At 57.0% G+C, this 17,283-nt stretch overlaps 2 protein-coding genes across 2 annotated transcripts; both read right to left on the bottom strand.

Moving 5' to 3' along the window:
* Positions 1–3,774: 3,774 nt before the first annotated feature.
* On the bottom strand, positions 3,775–5,532 carry LYL1 (LYL1 basic helix-loop-helix family member). Its single transcript, XM_007954431.2, has 3 exons — positions 5,198–5,532; positions 5,025–5,116; positions 3,775–4,202 (listed from the first exon to the last, which is right to left on the bottom strand). The coding sequence occupies exons 1-3, from the start codon at positions 5,530–5,532 to the stop codon at positions 3,775–3,777; spliced, it is 855 nt and encodes a 284-aa protein (XP_007952622.1).
* Positions 5,533–8,512: 2,980 nt separating this feature from the next.
* Positions 8,513–17,063, bottom strand: TRMT1 (tRNA methyltransferase 1). Its single transcript, XM_007954384.2, has 16 exons — positions 16,804–17,063; positions 16,669–16,724; positions 16,282–16,424; positions 15,926–16,113; positions 14,566–14,681; positions 14,377–14,489; positions 13,218–13,366; positions 12,840–12,926; positions 12,694–12,763; positions 12,477–12,611; positions 12,312–12,397; positions 11,938–12,046; positions 11,776–11,852; positions 9,046–9,165; positions 8,834–8,963; positions 8,513–8,641 (listed from the first exon to the last, which is right to left on the bottom strand). Exons 1-16 carry the CDS (start codon positions 17,058–17,060, stop codon positions 8,513–8,515), a joined length of 1,965 nt encoding a protein of 654 aa, XP_007952575.1. The 5' UTR covers positions 17,061–17,063.
* Between the last annotated feature and the right edge of the window lie 220 nt (positions 17,064–17,283).

Here is a 17,283-nt window from a genome sequence, read left to right as displayed (position 1 = left end):
CAGGTGCCCTCACTCCGCCCCACTAGTTCCCACCGTGGCCCCACATGCAGATGGCCCTGCCTGGGGCCAGCTGGAGACGGGAGAAGCAGCTGAGTGCAGAGGACAAGGCCAAGCCTGCACTAGGTAGGCGCCTTTGGGGGGCGTGGGGCATTGCACTTCTCAAAAGTCTTTTGGAGCTTTCTCTGTCTCCCTTCCTCCGCCACACCACCCCCTGGGCCACTTCCCTCTGGATTTTAGCTGTAATGTCTTTTACTCTTTATTTAGGGGTGGGGCATTGTTTGGGTCTTTTGCGGTTGCAATGGGAACTCCTCCATTTGAGCAACTTGGGAACAATTTGGTAACATACCACAGGAAGTAGCTCCCCCCCACAGCCCCCTTCTCCCCAAGGGATGGTTGCGGGGGGCCTGTCCAGAGGGTCTTCAGAATTCCCTGGGGAAGGAAGGGAGTATAAGTACACAGTGCCCCCCAACCCCCAGGTTGTGACCTGGCCCTCTGGCTCGTCTTTCTGTGCCTTACTCCCGCCTCCCTGTGTCCTCCCCTCCTGGGCCGCTGCTCTTCCTCCTCCTCCTCCTCCAAGTCTTGTGCCTCTCTCCCTCTCTCCCTCTCTCTCTAACTGTATGGAAACACAAAGCACAGGTCAGGATCCTCAGAAAGTCAATCAACATTGTACCACATAGGGCTGAGTTACGGTTTTTATTTATTGTGAATCTAGTTTGTGAGGCTGTGGCCCAAGCACGCTGGTGGGGGGCATCTTGGGTGGAGGCCTGAATTCTGAGACAGAGTGGCAGGTTGGGGTGGCGCCCCTCCCGGCTGGAAGCCACAAGGTGGCTGCCCCTGGGAGGGACTTTTATTGGACATTGAAGGAAGCCCCCCCACCCCAATCTGCTTGCAGCCCTGGGGGATGGCTGGGACAGAGATGAAGGGGCAGGGTGTCCCATGGGAGCTCCCCAGGCATGGGGAGGAGGGTAGGGGTGGGGGGCCGGGGGCACCGGGTGTGACACCTGGTCAAGTGCAATGATTTTTCAGTTTGGTTGGCTAAACAGGGTCAGAGCTGAGAGGGGAGCGGAAGGGACCCCCGCCCAGCCACTCACGCCCCTTCCCTCCAAGACAATCGGGCCGCGGGTGCGGCGGGGCCTGTGGGAGCCGGGGGTCCTGCTTCCTGGCGCCGCGCCCGGGCGAGGTCGGAAGCTGCAGGCCAGCTGGGCCTGGGCCGGGGCGAACCCGGCGAGGAGCTGCGCGCGGGGCGGCCGCTGGGACCGCTCCTTTCCCAAGTGTCGTTGTTAGGGGCAAGCAGGGGCAATGAGGGCGACAGGAAATGTGGGGACGTGTTAGAAGAGAGAGAGGAAAGGAAAAAAAAAAAAACACCCCACAAGAAAATATATATGGGGGAAAAGTAACTTTTTTTTTTTTTTCATTGAACCAAGTGCAATGCATCGGAGAGTTTTCCTATCTTTGTATGTTAAGAGATTGTTAAGGAAAAAAAAAAAATTCTATTTTTGTTGTAATGTCCTCGCGGCTCTGGGGACGCTAAAGAATCGGGCCTGCCCCGCCCTGCGCGGGGATAACGAAAGCTGAGTGCTTTTTTCTTTTCTTTTCTTTCTTTCTTTCTTTTTTTTTTGGTTCGTTTTCAGTTTCATTTTTTTAAGTCGTTTTCCTGCGTTGACGAGGATGGTCTGGGGTTTTTATTTGTTTTGTCGTTCGTTCTCGGTTTCGGTGGGAGGGCTGAAGGAAACGTTCACATTTTAGAACTAAAAAAAAAAAAAAAAAAACCAACACAAGATCAAAAAAGGAAAAGGACGAGAGAAACATTATTTTTTAAATAATTAAAAATAAAAACCCTGGTGCTTTTTACATTATAAAGTACTTTAAAAAAAACCCACAGACTATTATACATAAGTTTATGAATCAATTAAATATCCAGCACTTGTTAGGAACACGTATATCCCTTTGTTGAGTTTAACGGAACGGGACAGCGGTGTGCGCCCGGCTGCTGGGCTGGTCCGGCCGCGGGTCTCCCCGGGCGCCCCTTCCCAGGGGCCCAGCGCCCCAGCGCCCCCTCCTCGCCCCATCCCCGCCCGGGCACGGGGGCGCGGCGGGGATCCCAGCCCCTCCCCCGCAGAGGTCAATGCCAACGAACAAAGTCCTCCCCCCGTCCCACTCCCTGCCCCGAGCGCCCTTCTTTGAGCCAGACGCCAACTTGACCCTCACCAGCATTATCAGGAGCGCGCTCAGCAAGTTGGTAATTTCCTCCCCACCGCACCCCTGGCGCCCCCTTCAATATCATTCCTCCCACCCCTATCCCGACCCCCCATCCCAGTCCTCTCCGGGGAGCGCGGGACAGGCTCGACGCTCCAGGACAGGACTTGCCAAGCTGACGACGGATCGGCCCAGGCCCATGCACGCACGCACGCACGCACGCACACGGCCCGCACCCAGTCTCCCCCAACACCCCGCAACCAGCCCGTCGACTGCCTTACACACCCGCCCCCGCGCTGGCCGGCAGACCTAGTGCCTTGTTCTCTCACCCCCGTGCTGGCGGAGCGGACGCCGCGCTCTGGGTCCCAGAGGGGCCGGGTGGCTCAGACGACCTACCACTTCCCCACCCCGACCGTGCTGAACGAATCCCCCACACGAGAGAAAATAAAGGAGCAATAACGTTAACGAGAACTTTCGTCCCCCAATCGAGAGCCCGAGGGGCACCCCAGCCCCGCCTCTGCTCCCCCTATCCCCTCGACCCTCGGGGCGCCCCCTTTCCCCCCCATCAACCAGCCTGGGCCCGCCCCACTGCGGCCCCCTCCCCCTCCCCGGGAGATCCGTGCGCCCGACCAGCACCAGCATCGCGGACCGCAAAGGCCGCCCGTCCCGTCAAACAAGTTTCTTCTTAGGCTAAGAAACGCAGTATATACGAGTATCTCTATATATAGTACTAAAGGATTTGGTGTGCTTCCCTTTAGCGTCCCCGTCCCTCCGCTCCTCCTCCTTCAGCCTGGTTCCCCTTCTCCGCCCTCCACCCCCCACCCCCGTCTCTGCACTGAGATACATAAGAAACAAGGGTAGTTTACTGTCTGTTTTGTTTTCTGGGTTTCAGTGTCCTAGCGGAATGCAAGTAGGCAGCCAGCCCGTATGTTCCCTCCCGCCCCGCCCCGCCCCGCCCCCGTCACTGCGCTTCTGTTATACCATCTTTGCCTGACTCTCTCCGGCTTCTCCATTGAATGGCTAATGTGTATGTGAAATAAAGAAATAAAGAAAAACAAAAGCAAGAGCGCCTGGGCCTTCGCTAGCAACGTCGTGCGGGCCGGGGTCCGGTCGCTGGGGTCGGTTCCCCGCGTCCATCTGCTCCTCTCTCAGGCGCCAGGCACGCAGCGGCCGCCGTCGAGGAGCGGCTAGGCCTGGGTCGTCTGGAGCAAGCGTCCGCCGGTGACAAGGGCGAAGGCTCCCCGACCCCTCTCGACCTCCCCCGGTGGCCCCAGGCGGGAATAAAGAAGCACCACTTGGGTCCGATGTCCGCTCTGCCATGTTGGTTCCCGGACCTCGCCCCGGGGAGAGGGGCGCGTGTGAGGCCATTTCCAGCGGGCGTGGATGATAAAAGGGTCTGCGGGGCCCTGGGGACGGCGGTGTCCCTTCCAGACCTCCAGGCCTGGCCCGTGCTCCTGTTAGGGACGTCCTCACCAGTCCCTCTTCGGGAGAGTTAGACGCTCCGGCCCGTTCCATTGAAGCAGGCGCAGCGCGTCACAGGCTCGACGGCCCTGGCCTGAGTTCCCCGGTGCCGCGGGATCACCGCACCTCTGGGCCGACGGCCGCCGGCTCCGGCAGCCCCCGCTCTGTCTTGATGGGCCGCGCCGGCCCCACAGGGCAGGCGTCGGGGCCGGCGGGGGGCGCTGGCTGCGGGCGCGCCACCAACTCGGCCCTGCGTCCTGGCCCCCGGCGGGTGTCATCCCCGTCGCGATGCGCCGGCCGTCGGCGGGGCCCGGGCGGGGCGGGGCCTGAGGCTAGAGCGGCCGCCTGGTCCCGCAGCAGCCGCACCAGGAAGCCGATGTACTTCATGGCCAGGCGGAGCACCTCGTTCTTGCTCAGCTTCCGGTCGGGCGGGTGCGTCGGCAGCAGCTTCCTGAGCTCAGCGAAGGCGCCGTTCACGTTCTGCTGCCGCCAGCGCTCGCGGCTGTTGGTGAACACGCGCCGAGCCACCTTCTGGGGCTGGTGACCTGCGGAAAGACAGAAAGGACTGGTGCACGGGCCAGGATGGCGCGCCCTCCTGCCCCTCACTTCGGGCACCTAGCACCTAAACCCAGGCAGCTCCTCGGTCAGTTAGCACTCTTCCCACCCTCCCCTCTCCCATCCTAAGTCTCTGCCCCAGCTGCAGGTGACCATCCTGGCTTCTGTCCCTGTGACTCTCACACTTTAATGTCTGTGGCATGAAACAAGCCCAGTGTTTCTTCTTCGTGGCTGCCAGTCTGGGGAGCTATCCTGTGGCTCTCATTATGAGTGAACCGAGCCCCAGCGTGTGACAGGGTGTTTCCATGGGCCTGAAAGGTAGTCTCATCGTGCTTGTGGACCTGTTGGTGTCTTGTGTGGCTGTGTGATTCCTGGTACATCAGAAGGGCTGTGGATGTATGTGGCAGCTGCCATGTAGCTAAGGTCATGTGACTATCTCCTATGTGGCTGTGGCTCCGTGGCTGTCCTTCATGTGGCTGTGGTTCCGTGGCTGCCCCCCTCCCCGAGTGGCTGTGGTTCTGTGGCTGTCCCATCTGTGGCTGTCTCCCATGTGGCTGTGGCTCTGTGGCAGCCTCCTGTGTAGCTGTGGGTCTGTGGCTGTCTCTTGTGTGGCTGTACACCCAAGGCGGCTGTCATTCTGTGCCCCCGGTGCTGTGACTCTTTGTGGCTGTGCTTTGTGGCTTATTGGGCTGGCTGCAGTTGTGTGCTATGGGACTGGAAGGGTATGGGACACAGACATGGGTCCCATGTAGTGATGGTTGGCTCCTTCTGCACACCCACACGTATGCATGCATACATATACCCATGCTCACCCTCAGCCAGGTCCAGCTCACAGTGACTTGGTCTCCGTTTCAGCCGACTGCTGGGGAAGATGCTGAAAGGTCCTGCTGGCCCAATGTAGAGGCTGTAAGGGGTTGCGGGTCACTAAGTCTTCTGGGCATGGCTCCCTGGCCCCCAGCCCCCCAAGCCCTAGCCCTCCACTGACCTGTTGAGGAAGGGGTGAGAGTGGTAATGCAGGGCCAGGGGGGGTGGGGCAGTTCCCAGGGCAGAGAGTTGCAGCAGAGGGGGCCGAAGGGCAGTCAGCTCCGTGGTGGGCACGCCTGCCCCTGGGAGCCTGGTGTGGCCCAGGCTGATCACTGGCACCCCCGGGGGTAGCCTGTGGGGTGAGGAACCTAGGGGGTGGCCCACCTCTTCCACCTTCAGTGGCCCAGGCGAGGCTGACTCAGGGGGTGGGGTGGGCGCTGGGCTGGGGGCACACACCATCTCTGCCTTCTCGGTCATGGTGGGGCCCACCTCTGTCTGTGCCTGGGGTGGGCACATGGACCCCGAGGGGGTGTGCTCACCTGTGGGAGGGAAGGAAGCCAATGGGGAGGGAGGACCCAGCTACCACCCCCACATCTACTTATCAAGAGCTGTGAGCTGTGATGCCACAGGGCTTGAGGGCGGGGCTCATGAGCAAAGGCCAGGCAGGTGGGGGGTGGGCTCAGAAACTGTCCAACACACGGGCAGGAGGTGCCCGTGGATGGCCCCATAGGACCATCTCTAAGACATGTGAGGGCTGCCATCGTCCAGCCACTGAGCAAATTTCCCTTCTTCCAGGATCCCTCTAAACCTGTAGCCTGGGGGGACAATGCAGGGATATCCTGGCTGATCCTGAGGTCTCCCAAAGCCCCAAATGTACCCTCTGACCCTCTATTAACCTTGTAATCCCCCTAAGCTAACTTTGTAACCCTCAGATCTGACCCTGAGATCCATCATTGACTCACTGATGCCATGTGACCATGAAACCTCTCCCAGGTTAACCTCTGACCCTTCCCTGATGCCCATGTAGGTCCCACGACCCTCAGGTGCGTCTCTGAGGCTCCTCCTGTTGACCCTATCTCCATGTTTGAGCCCTCTATGATTGGTGCAGTGATCCCTTACCCCCTAAAAATGTCCCCTTACTAACTCAGTGACCTCACTGTTGACACTATGACCCCAGGACCTCCGAACACCGACCTCACTGCCCAGTGCAGTCATGTTGCATGCCCCCAACCCTCCCCATGGCATCCCCCAGATCAACACCCTCTTTTGCACCCTGTTTCACTCTTGCCACCAAGAGTATCTTTTGGGAATCCCCAAAAGATCTGGGTCCTCCTAGCCTGTTGGCCTGGTTCTCCTAGGCAGGGGTCCCAACTAGGCCCTGAGGAAGTCGTCTTGGCCTCTTACTTTATGGCCCCACCCCACGGATGAATGAATGAATGAATGAATGCAGGCAGATCCCAGATCCTTCAGACTGGGCTCCCCTCTTACCCCAGTGCTGGTCCTACCGCCTGGTGAGTGCCTGGGCTTGGTCCCCTTGGGGCCAGAATGTGGTTCCGGCTTCAGGCGTGACCTCTGTACATGCAGCAGCCGACAGTCGGCTGTCCCGGCTGGACTATCCTGTTGGGCCGGGCCTCCTCTAGGGTCCCGAGGGCCAGGCAGCCGTGAAGGCAGCAGCGTAGGCCCCCCAAGAGAAAGTGAGCACTCTGACGGCCCACCCTCTCCCCTGCCGGGCTTGCTTCCTTCCCTGCCCAGCACAGTGGCTGGAGGATGCTGGGCCGGCACAGATAAGGGCCTGGCCGCCTGGTCGCGCCTGATAAGGAGCCGTGCTGACCCCGGAGGAAACTGGCGGGCGGGGATCTCAGAACGCGGGCCTCTGGGCCCCGCCCCTGGCCGGCACAGACAGAACTGAGCCTGTCACCCCAGGGCCCCCCCCCCAGGCACTGGAGGGCACAGCGGAAAGGGGTTGGAGGGGAAGCGCCCAGAACCAAGCAGAGGGGAAACTGAGGCAAGGAACCTGTGGCCTGAGTCTCCTGGGTCTGACCTCCAGCTTTAAACACCCCCTACCCCAGTATTGAGTATTGGTGCTGCTAGGGATGGGGGAGGCCTCTTTCCGGCCCAGTGGAGCCCGCGTGATCGGGTCCCCTCCCCCTCCACTTGGTTCCTCTTTTTTACAGAGCCCCTCCCAAACTTTTTGTCGCTCCACCCCAGAAACAGGGCCTCAGAGAAGGGCCAGCTCTGTGATCTGGTCTCAGGTGTGTGGTGCTGGCAGGTGTCCTGGGCCTCCAGCACATTATCTTATCCTTGCCACCTTTTTAGGCCCAGGGAAGGGAGAGGAAGTGACATAGCTAGATGCCAGGTCTGGTGAGACCTTGTAGTAGACACCCCAATTCTGGACTTCTTGGCCCATATAACCCCCTAACAGCACCAGGACACTTCTATATGGGAATTGAAGAAGTCAAGAAAGAGGTGTTAGACAGATGTCCTGGAGTGGGACTGGAACTCAGATCCCCTTGGGACCTCATAAAGGGAGGGGCTCTAGTTACAACTAGGTAGCAGTGACAAGTCTGTCACTTATCTCCAGCTCCTCTTACCTGGGTCAGTCATATTTTACTGTGGGTATGTGGATGACTGCAGAGCCCCAGGCAGAACCTGGGCTGTTACCACCACCAACACCTAAAGATGTGAAGCCCAGGCCCCCATAACCAACCATCCCAGTTTCCCCAGGGAATTAACAGCTAATATTCTAAGCACGAGGTCATTTACAGAAAAGGGTGGTTACATAGCGAGGTGAAGGGCACAGGGTTCTAAAACTGGCATGTGGTGGAGTGGGATTCTGGCTCTGGCTTCTCTGTTAACGTTAGACACCCCTCCTCCCCTGCTCCAATGGACAGCAACTCAGCCTGGGCCTCACTGCGTGCCCCCTCGAGCCTCCAGGCAGGAAGCACCTGGTCCGGAACGGATGCGCAGGGCGCCTGGTTCCGGTCCGGCTTCCGCCATCGCGGCCCAGAGGGAGCTGGGCCAAAGAAACCAGGCGGCGAGGCAGCCGCGGCACGCCAGATCACGTGGAGGTTCCGTGGCGAACGCGGCCGCCCGCGCGCGTGTCCGAGGCCAGGAGAGCGCGACTGAGGGTAGAGGGGCCACAAGCCCGCGGGCTCCCGCACACGACTGCCCCCCCGTGGCCGCGTCAGGAACCGCATTCTCCAGCTCTGGGGCGATAAAAGTAACCCATGCTGGGGTCACACAGCCTCACAGACACAATACCTCCGATAGAAAAACTGCCAACACCCCGGAGTCACGCAGGAACAGACACCCTCTTGGACAGGCAAACCACAGAACTCTCCCAGGGAGTTAAAAGAGGACAGATGAAAAGACCCTGGACCTGCAGCTAGATAGATAGGCAAAGCCCCTCAGGCATAAGGACAGACAGACCACAGGTGGCCTCCCCACTCAGATGAATGACAGTCAGGAGAAGGTGACATCTCTTTATTGGTTCAGTTTATGCCTGGTCCAGTGGCGGCCCCAGGTCCGAGGTCTCTGGGCAGTCAGCGGGGGCACCATCAGTAGCAGGCCTGGATATCAGGGGGCTGTGGGAGTAGCAGCACTGGTCTCCGTGTTGACAGGTGCCCTGGTGGGAGGGTGGTGGGTGTGAACTTCAGCCCAGGACCGGGCAGGCTCCCCCAGGTTCCATTCCTGGATGGAGCGCTCACTCCTAGGTGCTGGCCCTGCCCCCCTTCTCCCAGCGTCATCTGCCACTTGGCCTTGCCCTGCGGCTGCCTGATCCCTGTGTCCTGCCCTGACTGGAAGGAGGGACACTCACCTCCTTGAACCTCTTGCAGGGAAATGTCTTGAGCCGGGCAGCCCGCTGGGCTGGGTCCTCAGCTGGCTCCTTGCGCTTATTCTGGAGCAGCCTGGCCCTCTTCTCCATGGCACTACCTGTCGCCTTGCCCCTGTGGAGGGAGATGGGCGCTGGGACGTGGCTGGCCTCTGTGGGCCCTACCCCAGCTGAGCCCCCACCAACACTTCACTCACCCTGGCCGGGCACGTGGCCGGGGGCCCCAGTTGGCCTCAGGATTGGCCTGGAAGCGCTTGAGTCCTCGCTGGCGGGAGCTGGGGTTGGCATCTTCCCGGATGGTGAAGTTGGCCTTCAGACTGGGAAGGGGGGACACCTTTAAATGTACAAGGCCAGCCCTGAGGCCTGCCCATGTCACTACAGCTTTCAAGTGCCTTGTGAAGACTGCATCTGCCCGTGTGTCCAAATTCTTTCGTTCACCGACTAATATTTATTGAGTGCCTACTGTGTACCTATCTTATTCCTGGTGTTGGGAACAGTGAACAAAAGGGAGAAGAACCATTGCTCCTTGTGAAGCTGACATTCTAGTGTAGGAGGCAGCAGAACAAATCAGAAATAAGCAGATGACCTGGAAGGAGCGAGTAGCTGGACCTGTGGGCTTGGGACCGTGGTCGCAGGGGACATCAAGCTCAACTGGCATAACACACTGTACAAGAGCACTGTTCTATATCCTACTTCGGTGAGTAGCAACTGGGGTCTTAAAAGCTTGCAAGTGGCCATCCAGATGCAATGATGGGTCTCCCCTTGTCCAGAGCAAAGAAAAATGACACATGGAAACAGTTAGTCCAAGGGACTGGTGGACCATGCGATCCTGATCCTCTGCCTATCTGACCATGAGACCCGGGGGACTAGATGGTACCCAACGACCCCTGTCAACCACTCAGAGGGGGACTGGTACAGAAGATCCTGGATAGAGTGGGAGAACAATTTGGAACAAAACTTAGAATCCTAAAAAAAAAAGACCAGGTTTGCTCGTCTGATAGAGCCTGCTGAGACCCCTGAGACTATGGCCCCTGGCTGCCCTTCAGGTCTGGAACTGAACTCACTCCTGTGGCTCCTAGCCAAACAACAGACAAGCACATGGTGTGAATATTTACATTAGGTAGATACACTAGGTGGAGAGACCAATCATGGGAGAACAGAAGGGCAGTGTTTGCCCAGGGAGACAGCTCGGGAGATGCGAGTGCATGGGAGGGAAGGACACAGGGAAGGGTTAACTACGGGGAAGAAATAGGAAGAGAGCTGTATTGTGGGGAATTGTAGTTAATGTCATGAGACAAAATGCATATGAACTGCTGTATGGAAAATGAATTTGCTCTGTAAACCCAAATTACAGTAACATTAAAAAAAAAAAAAAAAGTGGTAAGAAGCAAAGAAAAGAAAAGAAGCAAATGATATTGTGTCAGGGACCAAAACAGGTGTTTTGAGGAAATGGAGCAGGGTAAAGGGAATGGGGAGACTGGGAAGGGGTGCAGTATTGGATGTGAGGGCAGAGAAGTGCTCACTGAGGAGAGACCCATGCAGGGACCTGAAGGAGCTGAGGGAGGAGCATAGGGATCTGGGGAAGGTCATCCCAGGCAGAGGGCACAGCCCATGCAGGGGCCTTGATGTGGGACAGCACCTGGTGGGTTTGAGTGAGGAGGCTCACACAGCTGGAGCCTAGAGAGCTAGGGAGAGCACGGGAGGAGAAGGGAAGGGAGGGTTCAGGCAGACTGTGCAGGATCTGTGGGCCAGAGAGAGGACTTGGGCTTTTACTCCAAGTAAGAGGGGAGCCATGGAGTCTGAATGGTGCAGTAGCTAAGTGCTCAGCTGCTGACTGAACCCACCAGCTGCTCTGCAGGTGAAAGACGTGGCAGTCTGTTTCTGTAAAGATGGCTGTTGTTGTTAGGTGCCATCGAGTAGATTCTGGGTCATGGAAACCCTGTGTGCGACAGAACAGAACCCCGCCCGGTCCTGTGCCTTCCTCACAGTCCTTGCTGTGTTTGAGCCCATCGCTGCACCCGCTGTGTCGATCCATTTTGTTGAGGGTCTTCCCCTTTTGTCACTGACCCTCCACCTCACCAAGCATGACATCCTTCTCCAGGGAATGGTCCCTTCTGACAACATGACCGAAGTAGATGAGACCAAGTCTGGCCATTCTCGCTTCCAAGGAGCATTCCGGCTTCTCCCAGGACAGATTTGTTAGTTCTTCTGGCAGTCCATGGTACTTTCAGTATTCTGCGCCACAACAGGACAACTCAAAAGCATCAACTCTTCTTCGGTCTTCCTTATTCATTGTCTAGCTTTCACGTGCATATGAGGTGATCAAAAATACCATGGCGAGGGTCAGGTGTACCTTAGTCTTCAAAGTGGTATCTTTGCTCTTCAGCACTTTAAGGAGGTCTTTGCAGCAGATTTGCCCAGTGCAATACAATGTTTTATTTCTTGACTGCTGCTTTCATGGGTGTTGATTATGGATCCAAGTAAAATGAAATCTTTGACAGCTTCAGTCTTTTCTCCATTTATCATGATGTTGCTTATAGGTCTGGTTGTGAGGATTTTAGTTTTCAGTCTTGGAAACCCTGTGGGGCAGTTCTACTCTGTCCTATAGGGTCGCTATGAGTTAGAATTGACTCGACAGCAACAGGATTGGATTTTCTGGTTTTAAGGTGGGAGCCATAGAGGGTTCTGGGCAGAGGGATGTACTCTGACTCACCCTTTGGCTGCTGTGGGAGATAAGAGCAGGAGTCAAGGAAATGGGAGGAAGCCACTACGCTGGTCCAGGTAGGAGTGGAGGAGAGAGAAAGAGGGTGGGTTCTGGATCTCATTTAAGACAGAGCCTATGTCTGAGTAGGGCAGTGTCTGTACCTGTACATGTGTGTTTCCTAAACCCGTGGGCTCCCATGTCTGCCCCACGTGTGCGTCTATACCTGGGCTCCACACTGAGAATGCGGAACGCCGGGCTGGTCTCTGACAGCCGCTCCCGTTTCACTGGACATTCCTTCTCCTGGGCAGCATAGGTCATGGGTCAGGGGACACTGGGCCTCAGGCAGCCATCCCTGCCCCCTCCCCTCTAATCACATGGTCCTCACCCAGCAACGCATGATGTCCCAGAGAGCTGAGCTGGGGGCATCAGTCTTCACGGCGTTCTTACAGGCGTGGGAGAGGGAAACTCTGAAGCCAGCGTGGAGGAGTGCTGAGCTGGGGAGGGAAGGGCTGTGAGGGGGGCTGGGTCCAGAGCCCGGGCTAGCCTGTGGGGGTGTGGGCAGGGCTGCATGGTGCCCTAGGGCTACGTGGACCCCACACTACCAAGGACTGTGATAGCAAGACTCTCCTAGAGGCGGAAGTGAGGGCTCCACACTCTATGCCAAGCACTGTGCCTACGGTGGCTTGATCTCCGTGTGGTGGGGGGCCCTGAGGCTGGAGAGGGCCCACTGTGGCCAGGGGCACCTCACGGGGACCTCACCGCAGCTGCAGGAGACTAGGTGTGCTGCAGTGGATGGTGCTGCTCAGCTGGTCCAGTGTGTAGTAGAGGGGCACGTCCGCGAGCTCCTGCAGGGAGAGATGGCGATGAGGCGGATGTGCAGGGAACAGGCACAGGCAGAGACCCCCATCACAGACCGGTCCCCACCTCGGTGACAACACTCAGGACCCCACGAATCCGCTCAGAGGTGTGGAAGCGGCCAGGGTTGGCACTCACGGCCTCCAGGACACGGTGCACGAAGTCCAGGTCGTGGATGGGCTCTGCCCACATGGGGCCACCAAGCTGTGCACGTACGGGGGTCAGATGGGCAGGGCCACGCCCGTGGGTCCCTGTGCCCACCTCTGCCTCCCTGGCCCAGCCCCACCTGGTGTCTCTGCCCACAGTGCTCACATTCAGGTGCCACAGGAGGACCGCAGGCTGCAGAGAATTTGACCCTGCAGGAAGAGGGGCAGGTAGGGGTGGGAACCAGGAAGCTCCCTCCAGCTTCCTTCCCAGGCAACCCTTGCTCACCGGCTCCCAGGAGCTCCGGATGCTCTGCCAAGGCGCTGAAGGTGGAAGGCCCCACAGCCCACGCACTGGAACACCAGGGCCTGCTTGCTGTGAAGGAACGTGGCCCTGAGTTCCAGGCCAGCATGGTACCACACCCCCAACTCCTCCCCTAAGGCTGGCTCAGTCCCCAACAGACTCTCCGAGGCAGGACCATGCCCTTCCTAGTCCCCAGGGCAGGAGCATGTCTTTCCAAAGGGCAGGACCATGCTTCCCCCCAGGGCAGGACTGTGTTCCCCCATTTTCCCAGGATAGGACTGTGTCTCCCCATCCCCCTGCTCCCTCAAGTAGCGCTGTCTCTTCCCTCAATCCATCCTACCCCATGCCCCACCCCAGGCCCACCTGGCTGAGGCCTTGACCTTGGCCTGGCCGGTGAAGACACGGACAAACACTCGCACGTAGAAGTCTGCACTGATGCTGAGTAGCGGCACCACGAAGCGCTGGTAGCAGTTGGCCCGAAGGTCAAGGCTGTGCAGGACGATCCTCAGGGCCTGGGGGTCAAGGGATGAGTGTTAGCACCTTGCCTCTCCTCCTTCCCCTCCTGAGGACCAGCTCACAGCGCAGGCTGGGGCGGCTCTCGGGTTTCAGTCCCAGCCTTGCCATGTCCTGGCCGTGTGTCACTCAGCAAGGGAGCTCCTCCTCTCTGTGCCTCAGTGACTTGATCTGCTGGGCACTAAGTGAGCAAGGGAGGACACTGGGCCTGAGACAGAGGCTTCTTTTTTTAAAAAATGTTACTATGCTTTGCGTGCAGATTGGGACAGAGGCTTCTGATGGGTTTTGGCACCAGGGCCCTGTGCTGTGGGCTGAGTCCCAGCCACCGTGGGCTCTGTGGGTATGAAGTGTGGGGACACTGGGTGCTACAGAATTGCCTAGGCTGCTGTGATAATTTAAGGAAATGAAGGTATTCCCCAGAGTGACCTGATGACAGGGCCTTTAAGGAACAAGAACAAGACCACCTCCTTTCTGGGCCATCCACACAGCCAGCCTGTCTTAAATACTCAAAGCAACCCCATGGGACTGGCACCATCATCACACCTATTTTACAGACACCAAAACTGTCACCTGTTGCCTCATGACACCAGCAAAGCTAGGCTTCAAACCCAGATCTGGAAAAATTGCCTTACAAAAGACAATTCTAAAAAGCTTTTAAAATCCAGACTAGAAAGACTAAGTGAAAAAGACCAAGATTAAGACTAAGCTCAATGAGATGGACTGACACAGTGGCTGCAACAATGAGCTCAAGCCCAGCGGGGACCGTGAGGATGGTGTACTGCTGGGCAGTGTTGCTCTGTTAGACACACGGTTGCTAGCAGTCAGAGCTGACTCAATGGCACCTAACAACAACACGACAGAAAGACTACGTAACCACCCACTCTGCCCTGGGCCAAAGCCAGCGCCCCACAATGACCGAGACTGGCCAGTGCTCTGAGCACCTCTTCCATGAGCACGGACCTGACTGGTTGCCTAGGGATGTGGGGGTAGCCCAGGGAGGCGGGCTTACCATCTCGTGGCAGGCCCGGCTCTTGAGGGCCATGGCCCCATACTTGCTGTAGCACGTCTCCCCACTGTTCCCCGCTAGCACCGCCATATCTGTGCAGGTGACGCACAGCAACCCTGCAGGGAGGGGCAGATAATAAGGACCCTCCAAACACCCCAGCCCTGCTCCTTGTGGCACCAGCCCGGGTCTCACCTCCTTCATTCACGGCCTGTACTGCTGCATCCAGGAAGGGGGCAGGGCTGCCATAGGGGTCTAGGTCGATGACATCGAAGCGTTCCGACGTCCTCTGGTGCTGGTACATCAGTATTCTGGGTGTGAGAGGGCCAGGCCTTCAGTACAGAGCCTCAGACCCCTGCCCTGTGTGTGTCAACTCAGCTCAGTGATTTTGGCCTAGACTTGGGGCCAGCTGCCTGGGTTCAGATCCTGGCTTGGCCATCTATAACTGCATGATTTTCCTTCCTTGGGCCTTGGACTACCCATCTATAACAACAGTAATAACAGTTAACAAGCTAACATTGATATAGCACAAGATGTGCCTGATACTGTCTGAAGCAGTTAATAGATGTATTAACTCAGTCATTCAATTTTCCAGACTCCTCCATGGCTTGGGAATTACTGTGGTTCCCTTGGCTACTTTCTCAGTGGGGCCTATCCTGACCACGCTGTTTAAAATTACAACCCCCTTTCATCCTCCTTCCCCTCTTGTTTTTTCTATAGTACTTTCCACTCCTAGTCTATGATAGCATTTACTTATTTTTTTTTTTGTCACATTTGTTGTTATCATCTATGTTTCCAATTAGATTCTATTGCAGTGAGGATGCTTGTTCTATAAAGCATTAGATAACAAATATTTCAGGATTTGTAGACTTCATATAAGGAGCTCTGGTGGTGCGGTGCCTAAGGTATTTGACTGCTAACCAGAAGGTTGGTGGTTCAAACCCACCAGCCACTCCATGGAAGGAAGATGGGGCAATCTACTTCCACAAAGACTTACTACCTCGGATAGCCAAAGGGTTGATGGCAGTGGGTTTTTGGGTTAAGGCCACATATGGTCTCTATTGCATACTCTTTTTTTTTTAAACCCCTTCAAAACGTAAAAAGCATTCTTAGCTCACAGGCTGTATAAAACCAGGCTGTAGGCCCACAGGCTACAGTTTGCCAACCCCTGCCTAAGATCACAAACTATACCAGGCCAGGGATATTGTTTTGTTTACTGATACGTTCTAGCACTGAGAATGGTGCCTGCCACATACTGGGCACTCGACAAACCCCAGCTGCATTTGAATAATAAAAGAATTACAAAGAGTTAAGTCTAAGATGGAGAGGAGAATTGTACTTATCTCTGGCACAAAGTTGGGTCTATAGAAGCCTCTTCTATCATTTAATCATCACAACCGCCCCTGTCAAACAATTACCCTCATTTGACAGCTTAGGTAACTGAGGCTCAGAAAAGCTACATCACTTCCTCAATGTCACACAGCAAGAATATGACCAGGCAGCCTGGCTCCAGAGTCCATCTCTCGGACGCTAAGCTCTGCTGCCCCATACCTACCGGGCATCTGCCTGGCTGGGCTGTACCAAGTGGGCCACATGGTTGAGCTGCACGTTGCGGCGTATTAGGTCTACAGCACGGGCGGAGGCATCATTGGCAACCACAGATCGAAGTCCAGGCACCTCTTGGGCAAAGCGGATGGAACGCAGCCCCGAGGCTGCTAGGCCCTCCAGCACACGCAGGCCCTCCTGTTGGGGTAAGTGGGGAACCACTGCTCACATCTTTACCTCTATCTTCTGCTGAGCCCCTAGGAGCCTCCCACCAACCACCTCCTTTAGCTGTCCCATTTCAGGAGCCTTCTTTCTTGCATCACCCACTGGGTTCCAAGGTTCCCATCTCCTATGCTCAGGCCGCACCTCACATATCTCCCTCACGGCCGCTGTTCGAGGTTGGTCTCCTGGGGCCAGGTTTTCGCCCTCTTTCAATTCAGCCTTGTCCTCCTCTTGCTCTGATAAATCCACGACCACCTTTTGTACATCCTTCTCACCTGGCACCTTGACTGCAAGCCACCCAGAGGCATGAATCAGATGATATCAAAGTCCCCTCTGAGAAATCTCCCCTTGCTCTTCAGAAGACGGAAGACTCATAGAGGGAAATCTTCCCCATTCCCTGGGGAAAAGCTGATGGAGCAGAGCCCAAAGGCTGCTATGTGTCTGGAGCATTGTGGGGTTGGGAGATGGGGTGGTCAGGCAGGGATACCTTTGTGTGACCCCCGCCCACCAGGAACTTGGATTCTGACTCACTCTGGATTCCTTTAGTCTGAAGCTGAACACGGGCAAACTCGGTGATCACCGCACATCTGACAGGAGACAGAAGGTCAGTTTACACCCCCTCCACCTCACTGACCCACTGCCTCCTGACCCCTGACCCCTGCTCACGTCAGGTCCCGGTTGAATTCTTGCACCGGGTTGTAGAAGACTTCGTTGGCACTGGGGAAGGCGATCTTGGCGGCCCCTTCGGTGATTGTTGTCTCCTGGGCCTCAGGTGGGCGCTTTTCTTCACAGGTCCCGGTACCATTCTCCATCGCAGCACGATTCGGCGGCTCTTGAAGCTGCCCCTCCATAAACCAAGCTCTATAGAGACTGCGGGAGGAGCGAAGGGTGAGGCTTAGCCGCAGGATCCTCGCGCGGGACATCTGCGGGCGCCTCTGGGGGAGCAGAAGAGTACGGCATTGACAGAGCATCAGAGGGGACCTACGTTCTGGGGCCAGGGGGTGGCCTACACACCTTAAGGTGGAGTCTAAGAAGACCCTGTGGCCTTGGGATGCTGACACCTACCCCCTCTTTCGGGGACCAGCCGGAAGCCCTCGGAGTGGACCCGTTCCTGGTCTGGATACTTCCCTGTGCCGCGTAGGCCCT

Source organism: Orycteropus afer, unplaced genomic scaffold (assembly GCF_000298275.1).
Source record: "Orycteropus afer afer isolate SDZICR_OR568_19922 unplaced genomic scaffold, OryAfe1.0 scaffold00460, whole genome shotgun sequence".
Lineage (NCBI taxonomy): Eukaryota > Metazoa > Chordata > Mammalia > Tubulidentata > Orycteropodidae > Orycteropus > Orycteropus afer.
This window is presented reverse-complemented; position numbering and strand designations above follow the sequence as displayed.

Bases quoted from the DNA above. Each gene is read 5' to 3' on its own strand.
- LYL1 (XM_007954431.2), bottom strand. From the start codon at position 5,532: ATGTGCCCACCCCAGGCACAGACAGAGGTGGGCCCCACCATGACCGAG. The intron at 5,117-5,197 runs GTCAGTGGAGGG...AACCCCTTACAG, and splicing joins TCTCACCCCTTCCTCAACAG to CCTCTACATTGGGCCAGCAG. The intron at 4,203-5,024 runs GTGAGCATGGGT...GTCTTTCCGCAG, and splicing joins TGAGCTGGACCTGGCTGAGG to GTCACCAGCCCCAGAAGGTG.
- TRMT1 (XM_007954384.2), bottom strand. From the start codon at position 17,060: ATGTCCCGCGCGAGGATCCTGCGGCTAAGCCTCACCCTTCGCTCCTCC. The intron at 16,725-16,803 runs GTGAGCAGGGGT...GTCTCCTGTCAG, and splicing joins GAATTCAACCGGGACCTGAC to ATGTGCGGTGATCACCGAGT. The intron at 14,490-14,565 runs GTGAGACCCGGG...CCCTCCCTGCAG, and splicing joins ACAGGCCGTGAATGAAGGAG to GGTTGCTGTGCGTCACCTGC.